Raw genomic sequence first — 26144 nt, 5'->3', positions numbered from 1 at the left:
AATAGCTGTTTCACCTCCCAGACCCATTTCTTCATTTAGAAGGTGAGGATGATGACAATACCAAACTTACACGTTGTTGAAGGGATTAAATGAGAGAATTCATGCAAAGGGCTCAGCAGTGCCCAGCACAGAATACGTGTTTCATGAAGAAGCCGTTTTCATAAATCTCCCCCTAGTCAAGTTTCCTTAGGGAAAATTCCAAGCTCAAGGGCACTCTAGGGGTCTGTCCACAACAGAATAAGTGTGGAAGTGCTCAAGCGTAGGCTGGGCCCCTCCGACCTCCTGGCTCAGGTAGTATGGGGCTCCGTCTGAGGCCACTCAGGGCCAGCCTGGGGCCGGGGCTGGGGCTCCTTGTGAGGTCAGAGTTCAAGCTCAGTCTAGATTGACTGAGAACCCAGCCTTGGGAAAGTCCTTCCCTATCAGTCTCAGTTTCCTCACCTATAAAGTGGAGCACGGGTCCCCGCCCAGCGTGCCTCCCAGAGGACTTGGGAGGGCGCCATCCAGTCGTGCGTGTGAAGACTTGTGTCTGCCTCGGAGATGAGCTTCACTCCTCGAAGTTCCTTGTGTCGCCCCGGACCTCAGGCCTGCGGGCAGGAGAGTCTCCCCTTGTTTGCATATGCCCATGGCCGGGGCCGTTCCCCAGGGTCAGAGCACTCAGACAGGGGACCGGTGGGGAGAGGCCGACACCCACGGCTCTGCTGCTCCTCCCAGGAGCTGGGAGCAGGAGGCTCGGAATTCGCTGCGCACATATTTGCTGACTTCTCTGCACTCTGCCAGCTTCGGGCATTCACTTCCCAGAAGTTTATTTGAGGAGACGCAGAGGAGCCGGATCTGGGTTCAGGGGACCTGCCCAGACAGACAGGCTGAGCCCTTTCTCACTGCCTCTCTCACACGCTCCACCTCTCACCGTCCTCCCTGTCTGCCTCTCCTTGGCCACCTGCTCCTCGGTCTCTTTGCTCCTCCTGCTTTTTATTCTCTACTTGATCCCCTGCTCCAGATTCAGTGCCTGCCCTTCTCAGCCCTCCCCTCTGGGGAGGCTGACCCCAGAGGACCCCACAGCCTGAGTGCCGGGTTGGGTTCAGCTGGCGGGAGGCCCTGGCGGAGATTACAGGGAGGGAGGCGGGGTGGGAGGTCAGGGATTCCTTCCCCACGCCCTCTCTCCTAGGCAACATTTTTAGCCGGGGCTGTGTTTCTCCATGACTCATCTTGCACCGGCATTCCGTCCTCCCCAACCAGCCCTCACTGGGCTGCAATAACACCCCCTCCTCCCATCGCCCATCAGCCCCAGAGGTGGTAAGGACTTCCCAAGATTGCCAGCCTCTCTTGTTGCTTGCTAAACTCCACCCATGTCTTGTAAGTAACAGATCCATTTCAGTCCCTGCAGGTAAATCATGTGAGGTGAATTCTGTTTCCTGCCAAGACCCTAATCCCTAACTCCTCAATCCCACCCACACTCTCTTAGACGTCCTCAGCATCTCTCACCCTCTCACCGTCTCTCCCTCGCTGGTTCTTCTGAACTCAGGTGGGAAACATTGAGATTGCTTCTGTCATATCCCTTCATAGAGACCACCCAGGGTGCTGGGGGTGGGAGGAGAGGGCCCCTACAGTTCATACACACACACACACACGCACACACACACCAGAATCAAGAGCCCTCGAATCTCCCTCGCAGGTCGCAGGTTGGGCAGAACTAGGGACAGCTTGGAACTCAGAGTCAGAAGAGCTGGGTTATAGCACCCCCTTTGCCACAAACCAGCTAAAGCAGTAAGTAACCTCCATTTCCTCCTATACAACTGACAGAAATGCATGTCTTCCCAGGCTGTTAGAGGGTCTGGTGGGCGGTGGATGTGGATGTGGTTTGTAAACTGTAACCAGGATATCGGTTTGAGAAATTATTACTGAGTTCCCACAGGAGCCCACAGAGCTCCTGCCTCTCTAAGGCAGGCGGGGGGAGGGGGTGCAGGCTTGCAGGGCAGCCAACACCTGTGACCATGGCTGCTCCCTGCCCCACGCCTGCGGAGGAGCCGGTGCTTTCCAAAGAACAGGCTAGTGCTATGGAGGTTGAGGTTGGAGCTGGAACTGGGCTGAAATTAGGGATGAGACTGTGGTTAAATTTGTGCTGGGATTAGACTTAGGCTGGGGTTGGTGCTAAAGGTCTGGTATTGAGGCTCTGGTTGGAGTTGCATCTGTGTCCAAGTTGGGGCTCAGACTGAAGCTGGATGTTGAGATTGAAGTAGGGGTGGGGCTAAGATTGAGACTGAGCCTATGATGGGTTGGAATTGAGGTTGAGGTTAGAGCTAAAGCATTTAGGGTTTAAGGTTGGGGCTACATTTGAGATGGATTAAGGGATTAAGGCTGCAGTTGGAGTATAAGTTAGGTCTGAGGCTGCAGGTTGACGTTGGAGTGGAGGCTGAGACCAGCACTGAGTTGAGACTTGAACATGAACCTTCAGAATCATCCTGCCCTCCACAGGAAGCTCCAAACCCTCCCATCCCTCCACAGGAAGTTTTAGAATCCTCCTGCCCTCCACAAGAAGTTCCAAACCCTCCCATCCCTCCACAGGAAGCTCCAGAACCCTCCCATCCCTCCACAGGAAGCTCCAGAACCCTCCCATCCCTCCACAGGAAGCTCCAGAACCCTCCCATCCCTCCACAGGAAGCTCCAGAACCCTCCCATCCCTCCACAGGAAGCTCCAGAACCCTCTCATCCCTCCACAGGAAGCTCCAGAACCCTCCCAGCCAGCTCAGACCTCCTTTGGGAGTCTAATCAACCTGCACAGTGGAAGTGTGACATATTGACATCTCCTCTAACACCTCCCTCTGGGGTGACTACATTTCTTTATCGTTTCATTCATCCAGTCAATACAAAAAATCAATCCATCACCTATTATGTGCTGAATGTTGTCCCAGATGTTGGAGACGTACTGGTAAGCCAAGGAGATGTGGCCACTACTCGCATGGAGCTTACATCTTAAAAGGGAAGAACTGGATACACACTCACAAGTGTGCCAAGGGCTGTGAAAGGAAGGCTCCAGAAGCCATGTGCCAGAGAGCACAGTCCTGGGAAGCTGCCGGTGTGATAAAAGCTCCCAACAGAGTTCAAAGTTCATGCAGGGGAAACGGAAGACAGAGGAATCGACTCCAGCTGGTAACCAAGGAATGCTTCGCAGAAGAGGTGGCACTGTGCTAGGCTCTGCATGTCTCCTCCGTCCCTGACGCTGGGAGGCAGTGGGTGCAGTGGATTTGGAGTCAGATGAACCTGAGCTCAAAGCCAAGCTAGCCCGTTACAAACCAGCTAAGCTGCGTAGCCCTGGGCAAGTAGCTTTCCTTCTCTGAGCCTCAGGCCCTTCTTTAAGACGGAGACAGTAGTTCCTCCTTTGTGGAGCGTGTGTGAAGATTCTAGATGTGTGTAACTTCCTGGCACATGTGAGGTGCTCAGTGAATGTTAGCTCCCGTCCCTTTTCCAGGTCAAGGGGAATAGCAGGAGCTCCGTGCAAGCAGCCGGCACCCCAGAGGCGACCACTCGGGGCCCAGATCTTCAGGCTCGAGCTGTCACCCCGACAGGCCCAGGCGTGATTTCTCCCTGGAGTTCACGCTCCCTAGAGTGCAGGCGTGATTTACACAGTCATCGGGACAACTCCAAATTGGACTAAAACCTAGTGACTGGAAACGAGACGAGTAATGAAATTCTACGCAGGGAATTTACAGGGGAGATTTATTAGGTGGGTTTTATTTACGATGCTGAGCACTTAGGGCCCTGGGGTGGGGTGTGCATTGGACAAATAAATTCAGTCCACATCACCTGCACGGGCGCTGTCTCCACTCAGCCGCCCGAGACGCCTGCAGCATCCCTGTGCTCGCTGAGCCCACACCCACTACCACCCCTCGGCACTCCTCCATCCTCACCACCTCATCCCTCTGCCGCCCGCCTCTCCGGAGCCTGGGTCTCTCACGACCTCTGGGAAGACAGCTGCGTCATTCCTGGGCAGGCTGTGCCTGAAGGCTGGACCTCAGGAGCGCCGAGGGGAGCGGCTGGACAGCAGGAGCCTCAGGGGTGGCCAGTCCAGGGGTTGGTACCTCATGAACCGGACCATGGAGTAAGTGAGATGCAGGGTGGCAGGCAGACAGGGCAGCAGAAACCGAGAGCAGAGGTGCCCTGACGTCAAGACCCGCTTGTGGTCAGGTCAGGGGAGCAGCTGGTAGGAGCCTAGAGGAGAAACCGAGGCAATTCTACACTGCACCTGGGGCCAAGGACCCCGTCAAGAGCTGCCAGAGTGTTTTTAGCTACAGAAGTGGAGCCTTCTTCTGCTCCCTCCGCTCACAGCTGTCCCTCCCCTGGGCAGGGGAAAAGCTGCCGACCCTCATAACCTTCTCCGTGCCTCCTCCCCCACCAGCCCTTTCTTTTCCTCCACCTGCTACTCTTGACTCCAATAACATTTTGATCTATTTTCCCCTCCATTCACCCCACTCCGAGCACACTGGGCTCCTTGTCATTGCTCCAACATGCCCAGAAAGTTCCTGCCTCAGGACCTTTGCACGGCTTAGAAGCCTCTTTCCCCCCAAGTAAGCAGCACAGCTTATTCCCTCACTCCCTTAAATGTCACCTTCTCAGAGGCATCTGACAGGTTCCTTGCCCAGCAAATTTCAACATTTCCCTAGGTAGATACTTCCTATCCCCCTTCCCTGCCTTATTTTTTTCTCCTTAGCGCAAACCACTAAATGCTTTCTTTATATTTTATTTACTTATCTTGTGATTGTATGTCTCTCCCACTAGAACATAAGCTCCAAAAGGGCAAAGGTTTTTGTCCGTTTTGCTTGCCACTGTAACCCATAGCTCCTAGCACAGGCCTTGGCATAAGGGAAGCATTGATACAAACTTTGTGGGGGACTGGGCTAGTCTCTAGTAACCATGGAGCAGTGTGCATATGAGCAGGTGCAATGGGCCAGGCCCTGTGCCGAAGGCTTCCGCGATTACCTCTGTGAGTGGCTCATTCAGCAAGGGCCCTGCGTGCTTGCTCCTGGGCCAGGCACAGGGGCCGCCAGGTGACTCAGACCCCGGCACCGCGCTCAGGGAGCTCCCAGGCTGGGGGCAGGAGAAACCCAGACCTGGACAAAGCAGTTTCATGTGTTCAATGCACCGCCCCTGGGAGATGACAGAGGAGGTCAGCCAGGAAGGCCTGGACGCCGGGACCCCCAGAAAGACTCCTGCAGGAGGCACCCCACAAGCAGCCTTAGCAGGCATGCAGAGGTCCACGGAGCCAGGTATAGGTCTCAGCTCTGCCATTTACCAGCTGTGTGACCTCAGATGTTCCTCAACCTCTCTGTGCCTCAGTTTCCTCATCTCTAAAATGGAAATAATATAGTCTACTCATTGGATGGCTATCAAGATGAAGTGAATTTACAAAACTCTTCAAACAGACCAGAACATAATTAATAAGCATACAATAAATGTTAGTCATCATTATTATCGCTTTTATTATTGCTAATGAAAATTGACAGGCAGAGGGGAAGAGAAGAGAATCCAGGGGACAGCCTGGGCAGCACTGAAAGGCAGAGTTCAAGGTCAGAGCAGAGCCTTTCACCATGGATCAGGCTGTGCTAGCAAGTGTAGCAATGGGCTCTGTGGTAGGTGAACCCTGATTTAGCATTTGCCAATTTCCGTGAAGTCAGTACTCCCACCAAGGCCTATTTCAAACGCCCACAGTGACATCACTGAGTAAGGAATTGGGAAGAGGTGCACAGTTGGCATTTGTAGGCCCCCACAAGTGTCCATTGGCTCAAAGGGGGTGGCCTCTATCCGCCCCAAACCACGCCAACCCCTGGCAGAGCTAACTCTGTCTGTACCCTGCCTCCAATTGGGCTCTAGAAGGGAAAAGATCAGGCCTGGGGGAGGGGGCAGGGAGAGACCAGCTCAGAGGTGGCCTGAGGTCCATGTGTGGCTGGAACTCAGAGATCCCTGCTCCAGGGAATCTTGGGAGCCAAGCACTCACACTCACACACACACACACACACGCTCACACACACACACACACACACACACACACGCACTCACACACACACACACTCACTCACACACTCACACACACACACACTCACACACACACACACTCACACACACTCTCTCTCTCACACACACTCACACACACACTCACACACATACACACAGACACACACACACACACACACACACACACACACACCTGAATCCACAGCCCTGAGGCCCGGGCCTTCAGGATATGGGGAGGCCAGAGGGATTTGAACCCTTGGTATCCTAGATGGAGAAGGAAGGGAGGGGAGCTTCCCACAACCACACATTCCAGCCTCCCACATGAATTCCCTCCTGAGGGCCCTGGTCCCCTCCTGTGGGCTCTGATGAGGGAAGCTCCAGAAACCAACTTCAGAGACTTGGGGCTGGGCCAGCCCCCGCAGAGCTGCTTTGCTGAGGGGGGAGGGGCCCTCCAAGCTCCAGGGTTTGCCACCTTGCTCCCTCCCTCCCACCTGCCCTCCCCAGCAGGTTATCAGCGTGAAAACAGGAAGGCTGGCAGTGCTATTAATAATACATGAAGCCAGCTCTGCCCCTGATCTGGCGGGCAGGCAGAGGCGGGGAGGCAGCTCCAGCCCCCAGGGAGGGAGAGAGCCAGGCTGCTGGGGGCCTGCCTGGCTGGGCGGTGGGCAGGGGCGGTGGGGCGGGGGGGAGCCCCTCTTTTCCTTCTCCCATTTGCTTTGTGTACATGCAACACGCAAGGCCAGACCCTGGTGCTCCCTCCATTTCTCTGGCTGCCGTTTCCCTCCTCCGGCACACCTGGTCCTGCGGAAGCCATAGCCACTATAAAAATCTGGCCTGGGATGCAGGAGACCTGGGGATTTGGGAGGACACAGAGGGCAGAGGAACAACCCAAGCTTTGGTGTCCAACAGATCTGGGTCTGAATCCTGGCCCAGGACACCTACTGTGTGACTTCGGATAAATCACTTTACCTCTCTGAACCTCTGATTCTTCATTTGCAAAAACAGAGACTACTAAGAGGATAACGCAGTTGGTTCGACATCGTCCCATGCACGAAGAGATTGCTAGTTCGCTGGTTCATTTCCCAGTCAGGGCACATGCCCGGGTTGTGAGCTCCATCCCTGGTGAGGGGTATGGAGGGCGTGGGTACAGGAGGTAGCCCAATTGATGTTTCACTCTCACATCGATGTTTCTCTCTCTTTCTCCCCCTCTCCCTTCCTCTCTCTAAAAATCAATAAACTATTCTTTAAAAAAAAAAGAAAAATGAGCCGAAACTGGTTTGGCTCAGTGGATAGAGTGTCGGCCTGCAGACTGAAAGGTCCCAGGTTCGATTCTGGTCAAGGGCATGTACCTTGGTTACGGGCACATCCCCAGTTGGGGGTGTGCAGGAGGCAGCTGATCGATGTTTCTCTCTCATCGATGTTTCTGACTCTCTATTCCTCTCCCTTCCTCTCTGTAAAAAAAATCAATAAAATATTTAAAAAATAAAAAAAAAAAAAGAAAAATGAGGGAGTGAGCATGTGAAGAGGTGGGAAAATCACTCCTGGCAGAGGGAACAGCAAGTGCAAAGGTCCTGAGGTAGAAATGACCTTAGCGAGTTTAAGGACTTACAGGGTGGTCTGTGTGGCTGGAATAAGGGAACAAGGGGGCTGGTAGGGGGGAAGATCAGCAAGAAAACAAGAGAGTGAGTCATGCCGGGCCTGAAAAGCCATGGCAAGGACTTGTGAGATGGGAGCATTTAAAGGACTGTGAACAGAGGACAGACATGATCCAACCGAGATGTGAGAGGCTCCCTCTGGCTGCTGTGTGGACAATGGACTCCAGAGCAGCACTGCCCAAGGGAAATATGACATAAGCCACAAACAAAAAAAACCACATCGTTTAAAGTTTTCTAATGGCCACATCAAGAAAGGTAAAGAAACTGATGGAATCCATCTTAACAATATACTTTATTTCACCCAAAATATTATTATCTCAATATGTCATCCATATAAAAAAAAATATTAGAGCCCGGTCAGTGTGGCTCAGTGGTTGAGCATCGGCCTATGAACCAGGAGGTCATAGTTCGATTCCTGATCAGGGAACATGCCCAGGAATGTGGGTTCGATCCCCATTTGGGGGTGTGCAGGAGGCAGCCCATCAATGATTCTCATCATTGATGTTTATATGTCTCTCCCTCTCTCTGAAATCAATAAAAGCATATTAAAAATATTAGAGATTTTTTTCATCCCAAGTCTTCGAAATCCAGTGCATATTTTATACTCGCGGCTCATCATGGACAGCCACGTTTCGAGTGTCCGCTGGCTGTGTGTGGCTACTCTATTGGGCAGCACAGCTCGAGAGGGGCAGGAGAGAGACAGGAAGACCAGGGAAGAGGCAGTTGCCAGGTGCAGAAAAAAGAGGCTTAGAGTTAGAGGTGGGGGGTGAGGATTAGGAAAAAAGCAAGGATTGGGGCGGGGGGTGGGGGGTGGAGGGGAGCTGAGCTAGAGCCCACCTGGGGCCCAATGGTTGGAGTCAGTGTCATAGGTCAGATTCCCTGGAAATGCCCTGAGACTGTGAGATTTGCATGAAGGGGGTTTACTGGTGAGCACTTGCAGGAACAACAGGAAGAGAGGGAAGCAACATTGGGCAAAGGGAGAAACCGATGCGCCCGGGGAAGCCACACCAAAGGCCTCCGCCCATCTCTCAGTCTCTCAAGGAGCTCTGGAGCTGGGACCGCCCTTCAGAAGAGAGTGGAAGCAAGGAGACCTGGCCTTTGCACACTCCCTACCAACTGGCCAGCCACTGGGTGCAGGCTGCCCCCAGGGAGCAGGCACAACTTTGGGCACGGCACCCACCTTCCTTCCACCAAAGGCAATTCCCGGAGAAAGGGGACAAGAGAGAGGCCTCCTCACTCGGACAGCTTCCTCCTCCCAGGAAGAGCAGCAACGATGCCCTGGTGGCAGGAACACCAAGCCCAGGCCAGCCATGGCCATCAGGAGCCTCTGAGCCCAGCTGGGGAAGCTTCAGTCCCTGGAGGAACTCAGGCCCAGCTGGGGGCTCGGGTCTCTAAACCATACTCTGCCCCCTACAACGTGGGACCCATCTCACAGCCAGCCCTCAGGTTCCAGTGCAGCTTTGCAGCTCCCCCTCCCACCCCTGCTCCACAGGGAGGGCACCTCCCTGCCCCCATCCTGGGGGAGGACTCCAATCTCTGCTCAGCCCAGCTATTGTGAGGCCTGAATGAGCTTAAGCAAGTGGAAAAGTTTTGTTCACTGTGGGGTGCCATCCACTTGGGAGGGGGCTGTTATTAAGCTCCAGACTTCCTGCCTGTGGAAGGGCTGCTTCCCGGGGGCCCACCACTTTCTTCCCTTGGCCTGGACTTCCCTCCCTGCCCCTTCTCTTCTCAGCCCTGAATCTTCCTGCTCTCACCTCGTTCTCTCGCTCTCTCCTTCCCTCCCTCCACCTCTAGATCCCTCTGCCTCTCTGTACGTCTCTCTGCCTGGATCCAGGTCTTTGTCTATGGCCCCTCCTCTGAGTTTCACCTCCAACCAGGGCAGCTCAGAGCCACCCCACAGACCTGGCCCGGGCAGGGAGGAGAGCAGGAAGAGCGACCACAGCAGCAGCTCGGCTCTGAGCTTGCCCGCCCACCCCTCTGAGCCCCCACGAGCTCCTCCTCTTGCCAACACAACAGCCCCCTTGACCCTGCTCCCAGCCTGTTTGTTTACCACGGCAGTGCGGAGAGGCTGTGCCGAGACTCAACTGCACCCTCCGAACCCGTGGTGCTGGCAAGGGGCCAGCAGCCCCTGCAGCAGCGCTGGCCGGCTGCCAGGCAGCCCAGCGTCCTCCAGGCTGGGTCACAGCGAGGGTCACAGGCCTGGCCCAGCGGGGATGGGAGCAGCAGGCAAGATCCCCACGACCCTGGCCCCCCGGGGTGGCCAAGCCAGGCAGCTGCTGACAACCCCAGGGCAAAGACAGAGCCTTGGCTCTGCAGGGAGGGGCCCCCACTCCTCAGGGAGCGTCTCTAAGAAGCAGGTGGGGAGAGGAAATACACAGAAGGGTTACAAATGTATAAACACTGACCGGCTCTCCAACACACACTCTCAATAAGTATAACTGAACTGATGGTTGTGTTAGGCATTCAGTCAGTGGGTGGGTGGGTGGATGGATGGATGGATGGATGGATGGATGGATGGAAAGGAAGACAGATGGACCCACAATTTCCAGGTTAGCATAGCCCCGAGGTCGGCAAACTGCGGCTCATGAGCCACATGCGGCTCTTCGGCCCCTTGAGTGTGGCTCTTCCACAAAATACCACGGCCTGGGCGAGTCTATTTAGAAGAAGTTTAAGTTTAAAAAATTTGGCTCTCAAAAGAAATTTCAATCGTTGTACTGTTGATATTTGGCTCTGTTGACTAATGAGTCTGCCGACCACTGGCATAGCCCATCAGTACAAGATCTTCCTTTGTCCCACCCAGAAAACACCCTTTGCCGGTCTCTTGGTTCACCAAAGACTGAAGAGCCCGACTCCTTCCTTGACCCCTGAAAATTAACAAGTTCTCTATTTCCTCTTCCCCATCCCTTTTCCTGCCGGAGAGGGTGAAAAGTCCCGGCCATGGGCATGGCTGGTGGTCAGAAACCAAGAAGCCCGCCCTGGCTGAGGCCTGTGCACTGATGCTCTTAGGAAAGGCCGGAGGGAGCCAGGCAGGGGAAGTAGGCCCCTGCAGCCTCCAACCGAGTCAGCAAAGCACAGGCAGTGCTTTGAGACAGTATCACCAGGTATGGGGCCTTCTTTTCTCCCTGCCGGGAGCCTCTGCCCTGAGCTGTGACTGGGCTCTCTGAACAGAGCCCATAGGACTGCGCTGGAGGGGGGCCAGGAGCGAAGTGGAGGAGAGGAGACAGGGGAGATACGGCTGGGAACCCCTGGGGAGAGGAAGCTATGAGGCAGGCCTGGCTGGGTGGGATTAACCTGGGCACCCCACCCTCTCTAGCTTCAGTCTACCCGGTGGCTGTCAGGAGGCTCAAGGCCTGATCCTGGGCAGGGCAGAGCCAGGACATGAAAAACTCTGGAGCTGCGATGTTCTCGGGGACACCCCACCCCTCACCCACTGTGGGGATCCTGGTCTTTCTGGGTGGCAGACACTGGGTGCCCCGAGGTGGCTGGGAAATGGGAAGAGTCTGGAGGAATCAAAGGGAGCCCAACTGTCTAACCAGGCTTCTCCAACCCCTTGTATTGTTGTGAAGATTAAATGAACGAATATAGGGAAAGTGCTTAGAAACCTAATGAGTACTAAAGGTTAGCCGTCAGCCCCTAGGATAGTGTCCAGCACAAAGTGGGCACTAAATACTTGTTGAATGAATGAATGAATGAATGAATGAATGAATGAATCCTGCTCCCTCTTAGCTCCTCTACTTCAAGATACAAATCAATGTTATCTCTATTAAGATAATATTACATTAAGTTTAATCCTACCCAAGGCCTTTGCACTTGCAGTTCCTCTGCCAGGAGTGATTTCCCTCACATTTTCACATGGTTCACTCCCTTTCTTGATTCAGATCTCTGCCACTGGAAATGAGACAGGGCCCTGACCACTGCCCGCTGATAGAGCACCCCCTCACCTCCGAAGTCGTCTCTCCTGCCCTAGTCAAGGACCTTTACCAAGTATGTCCACACACACACACACACACACACACACACACACGCACACACACACACACACATGTACACACACTCCTAACTAGACAGCCCAGGGCTAGGAACTTGAGCCAAAGGGCTCTGGCCTGGCAGGTGTCCCTCCCATTCGCTGATGGCCATCAGTATCCATGCACGACACGGGCTCAGCCAACCCACAGAGGAGATCCTGCTCTGTCCCCAACTACCCCTCCTCTCAGCCAGCCTTGGCAAGAACCACAGTACCAGTAGAGTCCACTGGGCCAGGATTTAAGATCCTATCTCTAACACTTAAGGGGAAAAAAAACCTTTTATTGAGCACTTACTGTGTGCCAGCCACTGTGCTCCTTACACACTTGAGCTCATTTGACCCTCACAACAACTAAGCCAGGTAGGTATTCTCCTATTTGACCCCTGGCCAAGGCAGAATAAACTGGCGAAGTGCCTGCGTTATAGAACCGGCTGCATTCAAATCTGGATTCTTCCACTTACTTGCGGTGTGACCTTGGGCAAGTCACTGCATCTCTCTGAGTCTCTGCTTCCTTCTCTGTAAGGAGAAGATAAGACAGCCACTGCCTTTGATCCTTGTGAGGATCAAAGGAGATAATGGATGAAAGTGCCGCCTGGTACCAGGCATGCAGCCTTCAATCAAGGTCGGAGCCTGCCCTTCCCTCCTTATCTCACCAGCTCCCCTGCCAAGGTTTGCAGGCTGGGACTGGTCTCCCCACGGTGCCAGGCACAGGGCTGGGCACAGCCAGCGCACACAGAATATTCTTGCTGATTGGCAGATTTTCCCAAGGCCTTAATTGCAGAGAGCATTCCCTCTCCCAGAGCCGCCCCCCCACACCCCTAGCAGGGACCTTACCCTGGGCCGCATGTGGGGCTGGAGGGAGGCCCCTTCCTGCCTCTGAGCTTCTATCTTGTTTGAAGGCCTCACCACCACCACGTGCCCCGCCCAGGACCCCAGATCCTGTCCTGATTTGTTGGGTGTGAGTTCCTACCTAAAAAGCTTGACCAGCATCCTGGCTTCTCCAAGATCATGGCCACCTGTAGGCCCACCAGTCACTCACCCAGTGCCTGGAGCTCTGACCCTGCCCCAGCCCCTTAGCTGGACCATGCCATAGGCTTAAAGACATGCCCCACTCACACCAGCTGCCCAAATCACCCACTCCAGAATCGCAGGCTCCAGTCTGCCCACTACTCAACCCTCTGGCCACCACTTACCTGCCCACAGCTATCACTTGCACCCCACCCAATAGTCCCCCCACAGGCACACTCAGAATGTGTAAGTCCGTCCACCCTAGCCATGCCCTCTGCAGGGCCCTGTAGGCTGGCAGAAAAATCACCAAGGCACTTTGACATTAATCAAAGACACGCATAAATAAATATGTGTAAATCACATGCAAACCAAGGTGGAAATTTACATCTTTCACTGCTGAGTTAGCATCTTCAGGCCCCCACTAGAGTGGCTGCCTGCAGCTCAGGGGGTTTGGGACAAGAGCCCTCCCCCACCCCTACCCCCGCCCCGCATCTAGAGGCCCACTGACTGATCCCAGATCCATCATCTGAGATGCTCGAACTTACAAGTCGGGAGTACCAACCAGCACTTATTGATTGCCTACTACATGCCAGGCATTCTCTTACTCTTTAGCTTCTACAGGCATTAAAGGAGCTAACATGTAAAGTGTTACCGGGCACGTAGTAAGCACCCAATATATGTGGGCACCCAATATATTGATATTATCAATATCATCTCTGGGCCTGCTTGTTCATTTGTAAAATGGGGATGATAGTTCCATCTAACTGGTGAGGATGCAATGTGTAAGCCAGGTAGGACCACAATTCCTGCACATACTAAGCACTCAATAAATCTTAGCTATCATTATAAATAGTGTGTGTGTCCATGCCAACAAGTTCTGGAAAGATATAGCCAACAGGAGGTAGTTATGAGGGGTGAGGCAGAGAGATTCAGGTAGGACTTCCACTTTCTGTTTCATATATTTCTAAGGTAAAGAATTTTGACAAATGAACTGGTATTGCTTTTATCAGCAGCAAAAACAATAAAGATATTTCCATTTGGGGAATAAAAACCAGCATTCATATCTCAGCTACCTCCTATGGGTCTGCACCTTTCCCTACTCGGCCTCTCTCCCCGTGTGCTCTCCTGGGCATCTGTGTTCCTCCACACCAGGTTGGCCTGACCAGGGACAGCCATGTTCTCTGGACACAACATTTATATTAATAACAACTTCCATGATTGGCCCTTTCTGGCAGGAAGAGCAAACCTAGGAAGCTTGGAGCGTTGCCACGCAAGCTAAGCCAGGACTCGATTCTCCGACTCGCCCTCAGGAGCTGGGCTTGGACCCAGGTCGAGGTTCTCTTTCTTAGATTTAGTACCACAGCCCACAGAGAGGCCATTATGTCTGGATTCAATGCTGCCCGTGACCTTCGGTGCTCTTCCCCGCTCCTGTCAGCAGCAAATATATCAAATCTTTGGATCCTATACATCTCCATCCTGGTCACGGATAAAGAACCCTGGGCAGGACCGGCTCCAAAGGCCCTTGTCCAGGGTGCTCTGTGCCCATTGCCCAGCTCCTTTGGCTTCTGTCAACCCACCGGTTACAAATAAGAAGACAAGCCCTCTTCTCTGAAGCACACTTCTGCAACCAAAAGCCAGTCTCTCCCCTCGCCCATTAAAAACAAAAAGGCCCTGACTGGTGTGGTTCAGTGGTTGAGCATCATCCCGTGCACGGAGTGGTCACTGGTTCAATTCCAGGTCAGGGCACAAGCCCAGGTTGTGGGTTCCATCCCAGGGGGTGGGGATGGGGGAGTGGGGAGGCCATGCAGGAGACGGCCAATCAATGTTTCTCTCTCCCTTTCCCTCTCTCTCTCTCTCTACAAACTCAATAAAAACATATTTTAAAAATAAATAAGAAGAAAAAGGAAATGAGATTGTGGGAATAGCAGCTCCGTGCTGCTGGATTCCGGGAGCAGACAGAGCAGGAACACCGGGGGCTTGGAGCCCGATGATGTACACAATGGGGAGCAATGGAAGGCTTTCCAGGAAGCGAGTGACATGTCTGAGCTGTGTCTCAGGGGAGCACTCAGACTTGACTCAACAAAGGGGCTGGAGAAAGAGGGAATTGTCCTAGCCCAGTCACTGGATTTTATGACCTATCTGCTTCCCTTACACATTCTTTTAACTCTGGTTTCCTGGAGCCGCTGGGGTGTAGGCTTGGGCTGTCCCTCGAGGTGCCCAAAGTGAGCAGACCAATGAGCCTACAACTGGAGGTAAACTGAGGCACTACTAAGATCCCTTCCCTGGTAGAAAGGAGAGCAGGGATATGAGTGTGGCACATGCTCTGTTCTCGGCCACAAACCAAAGTTGAGACTCAAGGATGATTTTATCTGCAGTGACAAGTCCACCCCCAGGCTCAGACAGGTACTGTTCCAGGCTCAGCAAACGTCCCCCAGTCAGATGTCCAGGGCTCAAACAGACATTGCCCCCAGGCCAGGAAGATGTTGCACCAGGCCCGGACAGATGCTGTGTCAGGTTCAGACGCACGTCCTGGGCCCAGACAGAAGCTGTGCCAGGGCCAGATAATGTGCTGGGCTCAGCCAGGTGTCCCAGCTTCCAACAGATGTTGTCTCCAGCCCAGGCAGATGCTACCCTCAGCTCGACAGATGTCTGCCACCAGAGATACATAAAGATGCTAAAAGGTCCCTGGGAAAATATAATTCCTAAATCTTCCTTTTCCACTTTCAACCTCCACCTGCCACCCTCAAGAAAGCTGAGGAAAGCATGCATGGAGTCCAGCCAACTCTCTCCAGACTCTCCCAACTTGTAACAGCCAAGGAGCTATATCATCCTGTTCTTCCCCCTGACTCCAGGCTACCGCACAAAGCGGAGGAAGGCACATACTGTGGGGCAATGAAGGAGGCACATGAACAGGAGTACAGGGCATCTGTGCCATCTGTGAAGTGGTTAATAGTGATGACCAGGCTACCAGAACTGACTCTGCAGGAGATGAGGGGGGAGGGAGCAGTTTAACGTAAGGACCAGCCCCACTAAGTCCTACTCAGACCCTATACTCTGGGACTAGAGGGGAAGAGAAGTCCTGTGACCTCATCCCCACAGTCATATCTCTGGTCAACACCTGAAGAATGTCATTACTGGGCCATCTGAAGGTGATTACTGCTCCAAAGCTGCATTAAGCTAGAGAGAAAAAGGAATAAGGAGGTTGGCCCAGTGTGGGCATAAAGTGGGAGACAGTCCATTCATCAGCTTGGCCCTGGATGGAAGCATGACTGTTCTTCCTCAAGATTTCTCGTAGGGGCTTTCCGGACAGGGAAGGAAAAAGAGCTTCCCCCTCTTGACCACACAGCTCCCATCAGGAGCTACCCAGAAACTGGGGTTCAGGAACTGTGGGGTACTGGATATTCCTGGCCCATGGAGGAGGTAGCCATTAGAGCTAAGATGGGGAAGTGAGAGGTGTTACAATGAGAGCCTGACCTCCCCATCTACCTTAAGGGTCCTGGCTGCATTACCTCTACTGAAGGGGAGCCTGGAGGCACGGCTCATGAATATGTAAATTAACCTTGAGACACGCCCACTGCTGGGACCTAATGGGACTTCCCTCCCTTTCTACCTACTTCCCCTCAAGAGCGACCTGGAGGCCGAGGACGGTAAGGTGTGGTCTTTAAAACCACTCCCAAAAGGAAACACTGTCCGACAGTTACAAACACTAATGCACACACATTAGTACACACCAAGCACACCCTGACACAAGCACACAAATGGGCATCTCTGAAGTACAAACACAGGAACCCGTGTAAGCATGCTAACATACAGTCATCACATACACACACCACGCCCCCAATATACTACTGCAAGCATTGTACCACAAACAAAAGCAAGAGCACTCTCCTCCCACCCTCCCATCCCACCCAGGCTGCCCCCCCCAAATCACTATCCAAAGCCAGCCCAGGAAGCCACCTTCGTCTTCTAATGATAGAGACGAGGACTTAAATTACCACTCACTGCTCCCACCCCATCCTGTGGTGGTGAATTTTGCAGCCATCCAGATAAAAAGTGTTAAAAAAAAAAAAAAAAAAAAAAAAAAAACCTCAAACCCAGCCCCAGCCTTTCAGAGTGATTAATCCCACTAATGATTTACCGATTTGCAGAGAGCGTGTTCTGCATAACCGGATTGTGGGCATTAACACCAGCTCAGAGACTGCCACTCCGGCTAAAAATGAAAGTAAATTTCAAGAGCAATTGGCCACCCCGCGTTTGAATATTCTACTGATGCACTGGGAGGACCCCCTCCTCCACCCACAGGCCTAGGGGGCTGAGGCAGGGAGGGAAATGCAAGGAAAGGTTCATCCCTAAGAGATATTTCACCTTCCATCTCGCCTTCCCTTCACCAAGGCTGAGAGATAGGGAACTTTAGGTTAAATAAGGGAGAAGGCTTGTTTCTCCTCTGTCAAAGGCAGCACCCCTCCACTCCCCTCTTATGGGCTCTTTCAGGCACAGGAAGGACAGAAGACGGACAGACACTTGGAGGGTCTGAGTTTGGAGGGGCAGTAGGTGAGGGCGTGGGAGCTCAGAACAGCAATCACAGGCCATGTGGGAGAACTTTCTGGATGGTGGTGAGCACAGTGAACCCGTTTAGCTGACACAACGCTGCACCAAGGCAGCCGATGGACAAGCTGACTCTGGCGCTGCCCCCGGTGGGAATCTGTGACAGCCGGGATCCTGCCAGACTCCTCTAATCGAGAACACATTCCAGTCCAGAACTACAGGGTATGGGCGTGGTCACTCCTGACATCGCTTAGCTAGAACTGGTTGGGGGAGCCGGCGGGTTCTGATCCTGCTCACATAGCCTCTTACTCACCCCAGGCAGCTGGGGAGGAACACCAAGCCACACTTTCCCTTTCCAAGTTTCCACCCGGGCAGTGATCTCACCCCGCCTTCACAAGAAACCAACAGAGACCATCTGCCCAGCTTACAGATGAGGAGATTGAGGTTCACAGCAACGAGGAGGCTGAGGCTGGTCCCATGTCATCCAGCAGGCCAGAGTCTCAGCCCAGATGGAACCCAGATCTCTTGACACTCTGAGAATGTGGGATCTAGGGCATGCGGGGAAGACTGGCAGACGGGAAAGGGAGTGAGCTGTGAGTGCTGCCATCCTGCCCCTGCCCCAGCCCTGTCCACCCGCAGCCTAGTCCCACACCGGGACAAAGACTCAAAGCCCTCGAGAACTAGAGGGCATCCAAAGACACCAGCTCCCCCAGCACCCCTCCCCCTGGGCCCCAATCTCCCTCTCCAGCTCTTCTCAGCACTCCTGACTTCAAGGAATCCAGGCGGAGTGTCCTGAAGCCTGTCTCCCCCCAGAACTAAAAAGGCCTTGGGTCTGCAACTGCACCTACTTATTCTCAGCAATTCCTGGACTCAAGTCCTCACTGACCAACTGACAAGACACAGCACAGGGGCTGACAGTCCAGACCCAGCTGCCCCCTCTTCCTCCCTCCCAAATCTTGCTGGTGTACCACTGTGCAGGCTCCCCGTCGGGGGGAGGGGGGGGGTGTCTGGAATATTACAGTGCATATGTGGCCGAAAGAGTGCTAATGGGGAGTGTCGTTGAGATCTAGAGGCTGTGTCTGAATATAGATGGCAGAGATTTGTGTCTGTAACTCGGGGCTCTGCAGAGAAAGGATATGGGGCTGGAGCCTGGGTAGTTGCCAGTCAGCCTGGCAGAGCCTTCCCCTGCAGCCCCTCTGGCTCAGAGACCCCCCACAGTGAGGGCCCCATCTGCTGGAGGCTCAGTGACCTGTGTCAAATGAGCAGGCGCTCGGTCACACTCCAGAGCCTGGCGGAGGCCAAGCCACTCTGGGAAAGCCCTGGCAGCTTCTGGCCTGGGGGGTGGGCTGGGCAGGGGCCCGGCTGGGGAGAGGGGCCTGGGAGCCTCTGAGACTGGCGGCGGCCTGGCTGGGAGCGGTCCTCCACAGACAAGGGGAGTGACAAAATACGAAGAGAAAGGGCTTCCCTGCTTCCTGGAGCCTAGCGCTGCTGCCAAACCACATGGACCAAACGCTGGGCGAGGCGTGCCCCTTCCTCTTCGTCCGATCCCCGGGCAGGTGTGTTCGTTCCTACACGGTGTAGGTACATGTGTGTGTCTATGTCATGTGTGGGCTGGGCCCCTTTGTATCTGTGCAGTGGGGCGAGGTGAATGGACGTGGCTGGCTCTATGCTCATATGCATGAACACGAGGCTGTGCCTATTTGCGTGAATTGGCATGCCAGTTGAGAGCCTCCATGCTTGTGACCCCAAAGGCCTGTAAGTCGCGTGTATTTCTGTGTCGCTGAAGGAATGCCTACTTGAGCCCACTTCAGCCTATGTGTAGGTTCTGTGTATGTCCCCGTTGACACACATGCCTGTATTTTCATTGTGTGTTGGTCTGTGTGAATATGAATATCTATGACTATCCGACCTAATGGTGCAAGTCCATGTGTCCCTCTTATAAATCTATATGTTTGTCCCTGGGCTAAAATGCATGTGTGTATCTGGGTGTGCGTATGTGTGTGTACATGCATCTGTTCACGTGTCTAAGCCATTCTGTGTCTGTGTGAGTCAGCTGGGTGTCCGACTCTTGTGTCCCAAGTTCTCCCCAGGGTCCGTGAGGGTAGGCTCCAGGAGAGGGGGTTGTCCTGCAGCACGTGTCTCTGCCAGTGACCATGCCACAGTGCCTAGCATCCCACACAGGATCTCTGGGAGCAAGACCAAGAGGATGTATTCGCCAGACTTTCCAGAGAATAAACTCTCACATAACAGAAAATTTTGACTCAAGACCAAAACCCTTATCATTGTAGAGGGTCTAAAACTTCCAAAGCAGAAAAGGGGATAGCATCCTTTCCTAGTTGGCACTGCTGCTCACCCAAGGGCAGCGTCGAACATTAAGAGAGCATCTAAACAACATGCTTGCTTCATCTTTGGGGCTTCAGAGCAAGCCTGAGAAGCAGGCATGACTGTTCCTGTTTTAAGATGAAGAAACTGAAGCTCCTACATGCACAGCATTTAGCACAACGTCACGGGGCTGCTGAAGGGAGTCGAGGGATTGGAACTGCGATTTGCTGACTGACAAGCTAGTAAACCAGGAGCCTGGCTTTGCTACAGACGCCCCTCAATTCAGCACAGACCTGGAAACTCAGCTGAGAAGCACCAGCTGGCCTTTCTTTCTACCGGAGAGCTACCGAAGAGAGGGCAGTGGGCTCTCTCTTGCCAAAGCCACCACCTCCACGGGCACCCGTCCCCATCCCACTGGGGAGAGTAATGAGGAGAGGGACCTTCCCGGGTGCTGTGCCCTCGGACGATCCCTGGTTCTTTCAGCTATGCACTGGTGATGACCGTCTCAGTGCACTCGCTCAGGGCTGGGAGGTGTAGGTACCATGATGAATGAAAGGCACTTGGTAAAGTACTGTGCCATCGTTCAAGTCTCAGTGACAATTCCAAAAAACCTGACATCACAACACCTGTCCACTGTCCAGACATTACCCTTCCTCCAACAAAAACTGAGACCAGCCCTAGCTGGTTTGGCTCAGTGGATAGAGTGTTGGCCTGTGGACTGAAGGGTTCCGGGTTTGATTCTGGTCAAGGGTACATGCCCGGTTGTGTGCTCGATCCCCAGTAGGGGGTGTGCAGGAGGCAGCCGATAGATAATTCTCTCTCATCATTGATGTTTCTATCTCTCTCCCCCTCTCCCTTCCTCTCTGAAACCGATAATATATATATAACTGAGACCATCAGAGCTGAAAGGGCCTGAGAGGTCAACCAGTCCAAACCTCCATAAACCCACTCTACAAATGAGGAAACTGAGACTTAGTTAGAGCAGGGGCGGAACGTGCCCATTCGCTGGGCACTAACCAGCAGAGTAAAAGCCCCTTTCTGAGACCCTTTCACCCCCATTGTCTCGGACCGCCCTCCGACTTCCCTTAGCAAGACAGGTGGGCTGCCTGTGGTGCCACTGCTGCCAGTTTACAGGTAGGAAAACCAAGAGCTAGAGAGACTGGACCAAAGTTATTCTTGCCCAGGAAGATGGTGGCAGCCCAAGTGTCAATGTCGTTGCAGGTCTGATTAAGCTGGCATGAGACGAGCCTTCACTACAGGGTTCCCAGCCTTGGTCCTCCCCCTGGGCCTGGGAGAGGGGCCAGGAAGGCAAGCAGACCAGGAGGTCTGCTGCTTTATGATCGTATGAAGGAAAGGGGATTCGAGGTGACCACTTCCTGAGCCAGAGTCCAAGAAAACTCAGCATCCCTAGCTGGATTCAGACACAGCTCGTGAAGTGAGGGTGGTACCTAAAGGAGCCTGCTCGAGACAGGGGCCACTGGCCAGACAAGGACCTTGCCCTGTCCCACTCCATCCCTTGGGGACCAACCAGAGGCAGGACCTATGGTGTTCAGAGCACAGCCTGTGCCCAGGATGACCCTTGTCACTGTGGACATGGCAGCTGCCCCCAGATCCCTGTCACCCTTCTTCACGCTCTGAGGCTTTATTCCACAGTCCTGACTTGCCCTGTGGGGCCCTAACTGGTTCTCCAGCTGGGTCATGGGATCTGGGACCCCCCAGAGCCCTGGAATCTATGAACCCACTGGAGGCAAGACCGGGGAGAGAAAAGATGAAAACTGTGCCAGCCAGACCTCAGTGTGGGACAGAGGTGGAGGCCACAGCTCACTCCACTCAGCCTACAACTCAATGTGGGATTTAGAGAGTCACAGACCAGCTGATGCTGAGGTCCGAGTCCACTTAGGATCCTTCAGAGAGTCCTCAGGGGGGAGGGATGAGGAGATACCTGCAGTGCATGTCTCACCCTTCCAATAAGGCCTTCTCTATCTCAATTCCCTTTTTGGTAGCCTCAAGCAAGTGGGGTTAGATCCAGCCCAGGGCTTCATTGCAGGCTGGACAGCTCCCGACTGAAGGCTGGATTTCTGAAGTGCCAGACGCCTTTTCCCAAGTCCATGCCACTCCTCACCCACAGCAAGTTTCCCAGGACGTGACCCCGATAGACCCTGGCCAATGAGCCAGTCCGGCTGGGAGGAAAAGGAGCGAGAAGGCGGTATGGGGCAGATGTCGGTGAGCCCTTCGTATCCACCACCCCTGACTGCGGCGTTTTCCCCAAAGCCACAGTCTAATACCTCTCCGATTCCCGGAAATCCCGCGCGGCCTGATTACATCGCGGCCACCGGCTGTTCCACCGCGAGCCACCCGCACGGTACTCACCTGGGCCGCGGTGCCGGTGCTGGGAGAAGGGGAGCCCGCGTGAGGCGTGAAGCTGGGGCGGGTCCGAATCTGCCCGCGCTGGACGCGCTCTCGGGTCGGCCCAGTTGCGGCGCCGAGTCTAAAAGGAGAAGAGGGGACAGGAGACGCGCCGGGGCCGTGCGCAGGGGACAGCTCTGTGCCCGCTGCAAACCGCGGGAGCAGGGCGGGCAAGAGGAGCAGCCGTGCTGGAACCGAATCCGGTACCCACGCCGCCTCCCGCTCGCAGCCGCCGAGACCGCGGGAATCCTAGCCCGCTGACAACCGCACCACGGAGGGAAGAGCGCGAGGGTGAGCTGCTGCTTGGAGCCCGAGCGCCTCCCGTAGCCCGCAGTCCTCGCCGCCGCCTCTGGCCTCCCGGGCGGGAGACGGGCGGGAATTCAGCTCGCGTGGAGAGTGGGACCCGCCGGGCTCCGAGCCTCCAGCGCAGGGGAAAAGAGGGGCCCACGCAGCCCGGACCAGAGGGGGTGCGGTCCCACGGCCACCCCCGCGCCACTCCCCCACGTGGCAGCCGCGCCCCCGGGGCGTGAGTGTGTACGAGGACGGTGGGGGGCTGTGAATGAAGCCCCAGCGGCCAATCAGCACGGTCGGCGCGCGGGACCCCGGGAGTGAGGCCCAATGGCGAGCTCTGGGCGGCCGGGCCGAGCGGCGGGCGGGCGCGGGGGGCGGGGGCCGGGACCGGAGGGAGGGAGGCAGCTCCGCGGGCAGCCAATGGGCGGCGGGTGGGGTGGGGCTCCGGAGCGCTGAGCGGGTCGAGGCTTTAAGCCGGCGGAGCGCGGCAGCAGGGCCCGCAGACGGAGCGAAGCGGCGGCGGCGGCGCGGCGCAGGGCGCGGGGCGGCATGGCCACCACCGCGCAGTACCTGCCGCGGGGCCCCGGCGGCGGAGCTGGGGGCACCGGACCGCTTATGCACCCGGACGCCGCGGCGGCAGCGGCAGCGGCGGCGGCCGCCGAGCGGCTGCACGCGGGGGCCGCGTACCGCGAAGTGCAGAAGCTGATGCACCACGAGTGGCTGGGCGCGGGCGCGGGCCACCCCGTGGGCCTAGCGCACCCCCAGTGGCTACCGACGGGAGGAGGCGGCGGCGGCGACTGGGCTGGCGGTCCGCACCTGGAACACGGCAAGGCAGGCGGCGGTGGCACTGGTCGAGCCGACGACGGCGGTGGCGGCGGTTTCCACGCACGCCTGGTGCACCAGGGGGCGGCCCACGCGGGCGCGGCATGGGCTCAGGGCGGCACGGCGCACCACTTGGGCCCGGCTATGTCGCCGTCGCCAGGGGCCGGCGGGGGCCACCAGCCTCAGCCGCTCGGGCTGTACGCTCAAGCGGCCTACCCGGGGGGCGGCGGCAGCGGCCTGGCCGGGATGCTGGCGGCGGGCGGCGGTGGCGCGGGACCGGGCCTGCACCACGCGCTGCATGAGGACGGCCACGAGGCGCAGCTGGAGCCGTCGCCTCCACCGCACCTGGGTGCCCACGGACACGCACACGGACATGCACACGCCGGAGGCCTGCACGCGGCGGCGGCGGCGCACCTGCACCCGGGCGCTGGAGGCGGTGGCTCGTCGGTGGGCGAGCACTCGGACGAGGACGCGCCCAGCTCCGACGACCTGGAGCAGTTCGCCAAGCAGTTCAAGCAGCGGCGCATCAAGCTGGGCTTCACGCAGGCCGACGTGGGGCTGGCGCTGGGCACGCTGTACGGTAACGTGTTCTCACAGACCACCATCTGCCGCTTCGAGGCCCTGCAGCTGAGCTTCAAGAACATGTGCAAGCTCAAGCCGCTGCTCAACAAGTGGCTGGAGGAGACCGACTCGTCCAGCGGCAGCCCCACCAACCTGGACAAGATCGCGGCGCAGGGCCGCAAGCGCAAGAAGCGCACGTCCATCGAGGTGGGGGTCAAAGGCGCGCTCGAGAGCCACTTTCTCAAGTGCCCCAAGCCCTCGGCGCACGAGATCACGGGCCTGGCCGACAGCCTGCAGCTGGAAAAGGAGGTGGTGCGCGTCTGGTTCTGCAACCGGCGGCAGAAGGAGAAGCGCATGACCCCCGCGGCCGGAGCCGGCCACCCACCCATGGACGACGTTTACGCACCCGGCGAGCTGGGACCGGGCGGGGGCGGTGCGTCGCCTCCCTCGGCGCCCCCGCCGCCCCCGCCGGCCGCGCTGCACCACCACCACCATCACACGCTGCCCGGCTCGGTGCAGTGACCCGCGCGGGCCGGGTCCCGGCTGGCGCGCGGCGAGGCGCCGCGCGGCCTGTACTCTTTTTGTTCGGTTGCTTTGGATTTTACAAAAAGCCCAGAAACTTTAGAACAAAACCAAACACCCGACGACCTTCTCCGGCGAGCGGCGAAGAGGGCGGATAGGCTACGTCGCCAGAACCCCGGAGAGAGAAAGGAAGATCCGGACCGCGCCAACTCACCCGGGGTATCCGGCCCGCCGCCTGCTCCCTGTCCCCATTCCCTCGACGACCCCCACCCTTGCCCGCCCCCCGGGCTGTTCGGGGCCGGATCCCGGCAGCGGCCTCCCCACAGCGACAGGTAACGCGGTACGGGGTTAGGAATTCCCCGGGAGAGAGGACCGAAGAGAGAAGGGTTCCCCATCCCCTCTCCCCGGCGCGGATACCCGAGCCTGCGGATCGAGAGTGGGGAGCTGTCACTTTATTCGCTCTATGCCTCTTCTCTCCCAAGAGGATGCGCCCCATTCCCCTGATCCTTCCTCCGGGCTTGGTTTTTTACGGTTTTTATTTATTCGTGGAGCCTCTCGGCTCCTAGGGTCCTTCTAACTCCGCCCGCGCCCTTAATTTAAATCGCTGTATACTGTATTTATCGGGGCCCCGGAGGGGAGGCCGCGAGAGCCGCGTCTGTGTATAAAAGCAGGAAATAGCCAAAGCTTTACTCTAGCCTAATTTATTTTTTCCTCTTACCGTCCCAGCCCTACCCCAAAAGAGCAAAACAAACAAAAAAAAATAACACAAAAACTAACAAAAAAAATTTTTGAGTGCTCATTTTCGTTTCGTTTTATCGGAGCTCCAACTCGGTTCCGGCCACGCTGTAGGGGTCTGCGCTCCCACCCACACCCCCCCATGGCAAGGGGCTTCTGCCCCGCTGCAGACTGACCACCGCACTGCAGGGCCCCCGCTCCCCGCGGGGCCCTGCCCTCCTGGCCACAAACAAATGAAACTTGGAAAAGTTGGAGGTATTTTTTAACCAGCTGTAGAAATAAGCCGTTCCCTGAAAGCCTTCTGCCTGAGTCCCTGCAGCTTCCGTCTGCTCCCTTTGCAGCCCCCCTGGAATGTGGGAGGCTGGGAGAGAAATTCCCCTACTTTGGGGTGAGGTGGGAACCATGTAAATATGTGAGATATGTACACACCGGCGGGGAGAAGAAACATTTTGTGCTTGATTTTTATTTTTGGTTTTCCGGGTTTCCCTCCGTCCCCATCCTAAAGGATTTTGTACACCGACTAATCCGAAAAAGATATTTTAATATGATTTCCAGATTTCTGACCGTCTCTATTTATTTTCTGGATGTGTCTGGAGCTTCCCCCTCCTCCATTTCTTGTTTTGTTTGTTGCCGTTTGAATTTAAATTTTATTTTTATTATTTTTTGGAACAATGTTTTGGTGCATTCTCTTTGTATCTTTATTGCAAAAAAAATAATAATAATAACGTAGACTGGGAAGTTCCCTTTATATTTATGTTATAGTAAATATTTTATTACTCACATAAACATGTACCCCAGGGCTGTGTCCTGTCCTCTTTACTACCAGGGCTGGGTGGGTTTGTGGGTAAAATGTGGGGACACCCTGGCTCACCTCCCCTAAAGTCTTGGCCTTACTATTGTAGAGAAAGGTAACCACACCACCCTTCCAGGTTAGTATCAGGACCGCCTGTTCCCTGGGCCACCGCTGGGCCCCTGCCTCAGGTGCGTGAGTTTAGGAAGATGAAGCTGCCTCGAGTCCCCTCCCATAAACAGACTATCCTGAGACCGGACCTGGGCCGGGACAGGGAACCGCAGGCACCGCACTGAATTGGGGCCAGCGTTCCTCAGGCACAACTCCACTGCTCTTCTTAGCCAAGGAAGAAACCACCTGGACCTGGACCATTAGCCTGGCATCTCTGTATCCCCCACCCCAGCCCTGACTTTGGTTTCTGTTTGCACTCCAAGTGTGGGGCCTGGGCCCGTTTCAC

At 55.5% G+C, this 26144-nt stretch overlaps 1 protein-coding gene across 1 annotated transcript; it reads left to right on the top strand.

Moving 5' to 3' along the window:
- The first annotated feature begins 22789 nt into the window (after positions 1–22789).
- POU3F1 (POU class 3 homeobox 1) lies at positions 22790–25673 on the top strand. Its single transcript, XM_008151157.3, has one exon. It carries the CDS (start codon positions 22807–22809, stop codon positions 24160–24162), a length of 1356 nt encoding a protein of 451 aa, XP_008149379.2. The 5' UTR covers positions 22790–22806; the 3' UTR covers positions 24163–25673.
- Positions 25674–26144: the final 471 nt, after the last annotated feature.

Source organism: Eptesicus fuscus, chromosome 9, assembly GCF_027574615.1.
Source record: "Eptesicus fuscus isolate TK198812 chromosome 9, DD_ASM_mEF_20220401, whole genome shotgun sequence".
Taxonomy (NCBI): domain Eukaryota; kingdom Metazoa; phylum Chordata; class Mammalia; order Chiroptera; family Vespertilionidae; genus Eptesicus; species Eptesicus fuscus.
The sequence above is the reverse complement of the archived record's forward strand: the minus strand, read 5'-3'. Positions and strand labels throughout refer to the sequence as shown.